This window comes from Cyprinus carpio, chromosome B20 (genome assembly GCF_018340385.1).
Source record: "Cyprinus carpio isolate SPL01 chromosome B20, ASM1834038v1, whole genome shotgun sequence".
Taxonomy (NCBI): domain Eukaryota; kingdom Metazoa; phylum Chordata; class Actinopteri; order Cypriniformes; family Cyprinidae; genus Cyprinus; species Cyprinus carpio.
This window is the reverse complement of record NC_056616.1, coordinates 8,471,272-8,480,226: the sequence shown is the minus strand read 5'-3', so window position 1 is coordinate 8,480,226 and position 8,955 is coordinate 8,471,272. Positions and strand designations below refer to the sequence as shown.

Genomic DNA, 8,955 nt, shown 5'->3' with positions numbered 1-8,955 from the left:
AAGCTGAATACATAAGCATTCCAGTGATGTATGGTTTGTTAGGACAATATTTGGTTGAGATACTATTTGAAGATCTGGAATCTGAGGGTGCAAAAGTAATCAAAATATTGAGAAAATCGCCTTTAAAGTTGTCCAAATGAAGTACTTGGCAATGCATATTACTAATGAAAAATTACATTTTGATATATTTACGGTAGGAAATTTACAAAATATCTTTACTTAATATCCTAATGATTTTTGGCATCAAAGAAAAATCGATCATTTTGACCCATACAATGCATTGTTGGCTATTGGGACAAATATACCTGAGCTACTTATGACAGGTTTTGTGGTCCAGGGTCACACACACATATATACATATATATATACATATACACATATACACACACACACATATATATATATATATATATATATATATATATATATATATATATGTGTGTGTGTGTGTGTGTGTGTGTGTGTGTGTGTGTGTGTGTGTGTGTGTGTGTGTGTGTGTGTGTTATGTATATATGTTTATACATCTATATTTTTTAAATGTTTGTGAAAGAAGTCTCTTTTGCTCAACAAGGCTGCATTTATTTGATCAAAAATACAATTGTAAAAAAATTGTAATATAGTGAAATATTACAATTTAAATTCACCGTTTTCTATTTGAATATATTTTAAAATGTAATTAAGTCCTGTGATGTCAAAGCTGAATTTTCAGCATCATTACTCCAGTATTCAGTGTCACATGATCCTTCAGATATCAGTCTAATATGCTGATTTGCTGCTCAAGAAACATTGTATCTTCCATGTTGAAAATATTTTTATGGAAACAGTGAAACACTTTTTTCAGGATTCTGAATTCTGAAAAGAACATTGATTTAAAATATAAACCTTTTGTAACATTAGAAATGTATTTACTGTCACTTCTGATCAATTTAATGCATCCTTACTTAAAGTATTAATTACTTATTCTAATTAATTTCTAGTCTTATGGTTTTTTTTTTATCAAACATGTATTTGCGGACCAGATTTACTATGAGAATTCCTCAGAAATGAACATTTTATCTGGTTAGGAAAAAACACTTTAAACTACAGAATGAGGGCGCGTCAGATCATCAGTGTGATTAAACTCAAAAGCACGTGTTTGACGTTCCTTGCGTGATCTCTAGTCTGCCCTAATTGACTCTTGTCACACTTAAGATGCTCAAAGTCCACAAAGAATTCCACGAAATGAAAAACAGGTTTGTAAAAGATTTCCCTGTTGTCAAATCAGCAAGGGAAAACACACAGGATGCAGTTAAAACGAAAGATGTGCATGATGGGGACTCCCCCAGTAAAACATTCACTCCTGCTACACAAGAAGAAAAAGCGAAAGAAACAGAGCAGGAAGCGTAACAATATTTTTCTCAAAATGTATTTAATGGAACAGGGAATTTACATAAGAACAAAAGCTCAGAACGGGATCCTACGTATCTTAATACTGTGAGCAGCACCCTGGAGATCTCAGTCCCTCTCAACCAGAGACACCAAATGAGTGTCCACCTCTGACTCTGACAGAATCCTGGAACAGAGCAAACGAGCAAGTCATTGTAGGTGCCACAACAGTGTAAAATATGATCCGTGTGTTCTAATTATAATACGCATCTGGCATTCGGACACGTCAAATGTGACATAAATGAGCCATGTTGCATCATTTGACGAATATCAATACTGAAGCCTTTCTAGAAGTGATTTTCTGTAGAACAGAGGGCAGATCTCTCCGTGTAGATGGTGAACACGGTTCTTCCACCCACCTGAATTTCGGATCCTCTGCTGTGATGACGCCTACCTCCAACTCAGATGGCTTGAAATCGATTGCCAGAACGGTTGATAAACAAGTGATCGCCGTCTGTGGATGGAAATGGTTTATTAGTGCAAATCTACTTTTTCAACATGAAACACACAGATAATACAGTAAAAATAAATGTTTGGCTTTAGGATGTATATAAAATAGTTAAAGTAGCACATCCTAAAATCAATTTTTAGTGTAAATTAATTATTATTTCATTTTTAAAGGGATAGTTCACCCAAAAGTTTCAAAAAGTTCTGTTGTTAATTTTTCACCCTCATGTCGTTCCAAACCTGAAAGAGCTCCGTTCATCTTCGAAACACAAATTAAGATATTTTTGATGAATTCCGAGAGCTCTCTGACCCTCCATAGACAGCAAGGATGCTAACACGATCAAGGCTCAGAAACGTAGCAAGGACATCGTTAAAATAGTCCAGGTGACATCAGTGGGTCAACCGTAATTTTACAAAGCTACAAGAAAACTTTTTGTGCGCAAAGAAAACTAAAATAATGACTTTATTCAACAATTCGTCTCCTTACCCTATAGCGCCATTTTGGAAAGTATCACACACGTAAACAACGTAAGCTGTTCTGTGTTTACGCTTTGATTTGAACGTAAACAATGTATCCGCGTACATACGTTGCATACGTTGTTTATGTATGTGACACTCTCCAAAATGGCGCTATAAAGTGACGCAGAGGAGACAAATTGTTGAATAAAGTCGTTATTTTTGTTTCGAAGATGAATGAAGGTCTTAGGGGTTTGGAACGACATGAGAGTAATTAATTATTTTTTGGGGTGAACTATCCCTTTAAGTAGCTAGCGGTTTATTGATATAACCTTCCCTTGTTTCAAAAGTTTCAAAATACATAGATTAGCAATACTGTTTACAAAGAAATTGTGTAATAAATGAAGCAATCAAGCATATATAACCAATCCTTTCTGTAATATCTTTAAGTACATTATTGAGCAAAGCAAGTTTAGAGGAAGTTGCTATTTACATTCCAAAGAACCAGTGCTATGTTGACTAGATAAAGATCTACTAAACACCCTGGGGAGCAGATGTGGGTGATGTTAACAGCTGGAATTCATTTTGATGAAGTTTTATCAAATGATTTCTTGAATTCTGATTGTACCTCAACTGTCTGCTCAAAGGTCCAGTCAAGTTTCTTCTTCGCTTTTTTCTCCAGGAAGCTTGTAGCCTCTGTCTGCTTGACACCTGCAGCCGTGGCCTTGAAGCCACAGTAATAACCGGCTGGGTCACACTTATACACTTGTGGCCCGAGCTCCTCATCTACACCAATTACAATCATGCCTGGAAAAGACAGGACAACACAACACATAAAGGAACTTTGTACAGCAAGTTGTGCACAAACAACCAACATGCAATATTAAAGCTTGAGGCTGTACGCTGTTGTACTTCTTTTAACAGGGTTTCAGCAGGTATTATAAAAGGTAAATGTAACACCTTTTAAAACCAAGTAAAGGAAATTTAAATAATAAATGGAAGGTAACACAGGGAAAGGAACCGCATGTTGCTGAAGGAGGTTCTGATAAACATTTTAATGTTTCTGTATAAGCCATGTTTCTGTATAAGAGGCTCAACTTCTGCTGCAGTAAACATCTCTCAAACCATGACACTTCCTCCTCCACCTTTCCTTCTTTACGCACTTGTCATCTTACAATCTCAGTGAAAACTGGAGGCATGTTGCCAGTTAAAAACGGTTTGTCATACAGTTAAGGAAATTAGCACCAGGTGCCAAATTAACACCAATAACTTGTAGGTTCTTGTAAGTGTTCTCTAATTTTGATCAGAGTTCTTTTTCTAATATCTCACTGAAGTTTTTGATACTGTGCTTCAGAATACAATTAATTTATAAAATATGCTTAACAACTGCCCTTCTACTCCAATTAGAATTACAGTCCCTTTCCGAAACAGGGTTGTTAAAAAAAATATATAATAATTATAAAAAATTAGATACTCAATCAAATTGATATACGCCCCCCCCCCCCATTCATTTTAGTTCTAAGCAATATTAACTACAAATGAATGCTATGTCCACCCTGTCATGTTTATGTCCACTCTATCAAGTCTAGGTGGCCAACAGGGTGTACATTTTAGAACAAGGACAGGGTGGACATTTTGAGCTTCAATTAGCATATTAGCTTACAACAAACTGTGACTAGCTAAATATTTAATTTGGTTGTTGAAGAGAATTTGGTATATTTAAATGTACATATTTTGAAAATACTGTATTCTAACCACTTTTGGCATATTTTATGCAGACAGGGTGGACATGTTACGCTTTGGCTTAGCAAGTAAGCAAACTCATACGAAGAAAATTTGTCAGCTGAAAAGTCACCAACTTGCTCACCAAAATCCTGCCACTGAAGAGACAAAAAATCTGTTGTCCTGATGTCACTAAAGAGTATGACATTTCCTTAAAGGGGCGGATTCCCCAATACGACAGGGTGGACAACTATTCAATGGACATGGACAAACTCTTCTTTTAATTAAGTAAAAATACAGAATATAGAATCAAAAATATTTATTATCAAATGATCAATAAACAATAAACTGAGTAATCTCTTATTTACCAAAATATAGAATTTTTTTTTTTAATTTTATGATTTGACAATATTCTACTATCATTCAAATTTAATGAGCAGTGCATAGGACATAGCAAAATAACACGCATCCTCTTACAAAAAACTAAACAAATAAATCTAGAAAATGTATCTAAAGAGCCAAGTTATGCTTTTGTTATGAATATAAAAACTTAACCTAATATATAACACACCCTTTCATAGTCATTTTTAGGTTAAGCTATCATGGCAAATTATTTATTTACGTATAGGACACCAAAAGGCACCCTACATCTCAACAGATTAGAATATGGTGACATGCCCATCAGCTAATCAACTCAAAACACCTGCAAAGGTTTCCTGAGCCTTCAAAATGGTCTCTCAGTTTGGTTCATTAGGCTACACAATCATGGGGAAGACTGCTGATCTGACAGTTGTCCAGAAGACAATCATTGACACCCGTCACAAGGAGGGTAAGCCACAAACATTCATTGCCAAAGAAGCTGGCTGTTCACAGAGTGCTGTATCCAAGCATGTTAACAGACAGTTGAGTGGAAGTAAAAAAGTGTGGAAGAAAAAGTTGCACAACCAACCAAGAGAACCGCAGCCTTATGAGGATTGTCAAGCAAAATCAATTCAAGAATTTGAGTGAATTTCACAAGGAATGGACTGAGGCTGGGGTCAAGGCATCAAGAGCCACCACAAACAACCGTGTCAAGGAATTTGGCTACAGTTGTCGTATTCCTCTGTTAAGCCACTCCTGAACCGCAGACAACATCTCCATAGGCGTCTTACCTGGGCTAAGGAGAAGAAGAACTGGACTGTTGCCCAGTGGTCCAAAGTCCTCTTTTCAGATGAGAGCAAGTTTTGTATTTCATTTGAAAACCAAGGCCCTAGAGTCTGGAGGAAGGGTGGAGAAGCTCATAGCCCAAGTTGCTTGAAGTCCAGTGTTAACTGGACCACAAATCCAGTTTTAAGTCGCTGGGGTATATTTTTAGCAATAGCCAAAAATACATAGTATGGGTCAAAATTATTTTGTATTTAGATTTTTTTGCACCCTCAGATTCCAGATTTTAACAAACCATTCATCAATGGAAATAAAACTACATATACATATACATATATATATATATATAAAATAAAATGAGAAAAAATAAATAAATACTGAAACTTTAACAAAAATACATTAAAATACAAAAATATAAAAAAATACAACTTCCAACAGATCTCTATTACTTTTAATTAATTTCACAAAAATAACTTAAGACTTGAATACATCTGCTTCCAACCACTAAATACGGAAATAATGTTTACACACTGCAAAAAAAAGATGTTCTCTGTATTTTTGCAAAAAAAAAAAAGAAAAAAGAAAGATACTGTTCTCAGTATCTTGTTTTCCACTGCAAATGCTTATAGATTCTCAAATCAAGATTTACTTCAGAAGCAAAATGACAAAAGATAAGAACTTGTTTTCTGTGAAAATTATCAAAATGAAGTGAGAGTATGATTAAAACAAGAACAAATATCTGCCAATAAGCTCAGAGAAATGTTTTTTATTCAAGGGGAAACATGTCTTCTGATGCCACTGACAGATACTGGTTCTCGTTCCAAGCTTAAACTCACTTTATTTAGTTCAATTTCTCAGAATACAAGACTTTATATCTTATTGTTTCATTTCATGTAAATGTATCTTGATTCACGGATGTTTAGATATTCGTATTGGGGAAAAAAAATATATAAATGTTTTGAAAACATGCAACATTTAATGCCATGATTTTATAAATGTAAAACTCTCTGCTCTGATTTAAGATCTTTTTGACTAAGGACTGTTTTGGCACAAAAACCTTGAAAAGTGAAAATTGAAACAAAAAATATGACATGCCCCCTTTATGTGTGAGTTAATAATTGAGCGAGTGTTGACTTACAGCAGCCGAGCGGCCTCATCTCTGCATTCTGTGTATAAACCTGAGAGATGTCAGCGATCCTTTTACAAAGCATGTCTACTGGAATCTCATAACCATACTTGTACTTCCAGTTGGCGGCCTCATAGCGAGCTCGCTGCACTTGAGACCTGCTGTCAGCTGAATGCAAAACACAAGACATTAGTGAGCGCATCGGTTCCAGCAGACATCGTGAACATGACTGTGTGGATGAGATCTGCACCTGTCATTCCTGACATCACGCAGCCGATGTTCTCTGTGATTCTGAACAAGTGTGTGACAGTGGATGAATCCAGCAGCTTGTCCTGGAAAACACAGACGGTCTTAGATCACCAGCACCACTGGAACTCAACTTACCAGTAACATTAATAACAACACCTTTTCCACCAACAGTTCTGCATGTTTCCTCTCAAAAAAAAAGACATTCTCAATTAAAACCAATTCAAATCAATGTTTGTATGTGTTGCTTTATTTGTGGGCAGGTTATAACATAGCGTATTACAACATCGTTTATTTCTCAAGTCAGTGAAACGGCGGGCGATTGAGAGATGTTTCTCAGACAGCCTGGCCTAATTTCGGTGGAACATGGGTACATGACGGCAGACTTACTGGGACTTTTTTCTGTGTGACGACTACTGCACAGTCTTTCCCCCGAACAGCAACTGATGTCAGACCACCCTGGTTTATGGCCTTGAATGCATATTCTGGAAACATTTCATAAAAGTGATTTAAAAGGTTAAAAGTTACTAGCAAATTTATTTCAAAATCTGGCACATTTCTCTATGGGAATAAGCTTCAACACTCAATAGAAAATAAAACTGCTTCTCAGACTGTTTAAAAGAAATATAATATTCTACGATTATGTTTTAACAATCAAAACAATGTACTACTAACTACAGTAGTTTGCGTAGTTTACAAGCGTATACAAAATCCACGAGGAAAAATAAAAATGTAATCAAACACGATTTAAAAGAAAAATTCTGGTCCTTTGATTTTATTTATTCATGTTCATCATTATTTTAATTATTAATGCTTTTTATGCACCTGATACTACCGCGCTGTTTCAAAGATGTATTGTTAATGCCAAGTTGTTTACATAAACTGTTCAACAAAACTGGCGGAAACTGCGGTTGCCATGGCAAATATTTGTAAAGAAGACGTCATCAACCAATTTGTTGGTGCCTTAGCAACATATGCATCAATACACGTCACTGTTTCAGTAGACCAATTGCTATACATTTAGAAAACAGTTATAAATCGAAATCAGTAAATGTGTGATTGATAGAATTATTACATTAAACCTCACTGAGCTTATTCTCCCTCACTCACTCTCGGCTAGTGCTAACGGTCTAGCTGCTAGACTAAATTAGACTTTATATATAAAAACTAGAAGACTAAAAGAAATTTTACGTGACAGAATAATAATAATAATAATAATGTGAGTTTATACTAGCTGCTGGTGTAAGAGAGAGTGAACGTGAGTTGCTCTGTAGGAGACATGACTGTGCACTTACTAGCTCTTATTCAAGTCAGATAAAGTCTTCCGTACTCACCTACTTGGTAAAGTCTTCCCTCCGGGGAAAAGATGGTGATGTGACGGTCAAACCCCGCGCTAGAACCCCGGGACATGTTTAGAAGAAATGTATTAACAGTAAAATTCAAAAAATGTTGCAGACTACACAGGACAGCGACATGCAGAACGAATGAGCCGGAAGCAGTGGATTGTTGTTCCGGGTCACTGTCGGACTCGGAGGTGTGCAGCCACTTTTTCAATTTTGTTACATAATGTGTTTCTCTGTTTACAAAAGTGTCGGCCCGCTAATTTATGTTGCATTTTTTAACTGTACTTGAAGATAATATAATATTGATGAAATAAAAGGCCATATAAATATAAGTGTACTTAAAGAGAGAGTTGGCTACTTCCATGACTATGTTTTTTAACGCACTTAAGTAGGCTTTTTGTGAAAATGTCAAATTAAAAAGTATTACATTAAAGTGCATTTTAAATAATTGTTTTAATAATTTTTTATGATGCAATAACACTTATTTTTATTCGTTCCCCAAAAGTAGGCCTTCTTGTTTATAATTTAACTATAGTGTGTAATTATATATAATTTAAAAGGCAATGCTTTCACCACCAGGCCTGTAGATTTAGAGCCATTTAAAAGGCAATGCTTTCACCACCAAGCCAATATATTTTAAATGCCCTAAATTGCAACTTTGCCATAAATGTATTTATTTATTTTTGTTTGTTTACCATAAATTCTTGAAAGAACATTTCGCAGAAGAATTTAACTAGATATTTTAAAGACAATATAAGTGATTATTAAAATGTACATATAAAGAAAATGTGCTTACTATCAAAAAGCACTCATTTGCTATAAATTTAAACTAATACAGTTTAATTTCATTGCAATTAACCCAAAGTGTTTTTCCAGTGCTCGGAAAACTTTGCAAAAACATAAATATCGCCACTCTATAAAAATTTGAACCTCTATAAACCCTCTTTAAACTCTGATTAGAACATTTAATTAACTGATTTAAAAACTGATCACACATATATTATTTGTGGTTGTTTTTCACACTGTGCATCTTCTCCGAATAGACCT

General features: G+C 35.1%; 1 protein-coding gene across 1 annotated transcript; it reads right to left on the bottom strand.

The window, feature by feature from the left end:
* Window positions 1–1,389: 1,389 nt before the first annotated feature.
* LOC109063615 (proteasome subunit alpha type-6-like) lies at window positions 1,390–8,083 on the bottom strand. Its single transcript, XM_042746584.1, has 7 exons — window positions 7,900–8,083; window positions 6,956–7,050; window positions 6,570–6,651; window positions 6,332–6,487; window positions 2,957–3,135; window positions 1,785–1,879; window positions 1,390–1,552 (listed from the first exon to the last, which is right to left on the bottom strand). The coding sequence occupies exons 1-7, from the start codon at window positions 7,973–7,975 to the stop codon at window positions 1,495–1,497; spliced, it is 741 nt and encodes a 246-aa protein (XP_042602518.1). The 5' UTR covers window positions 7,976–8,083; the 3' UTR covers window positions 1,390–1,494.
* Window positions 8,084–8,955: the final 872 nt, after the last annotated feature.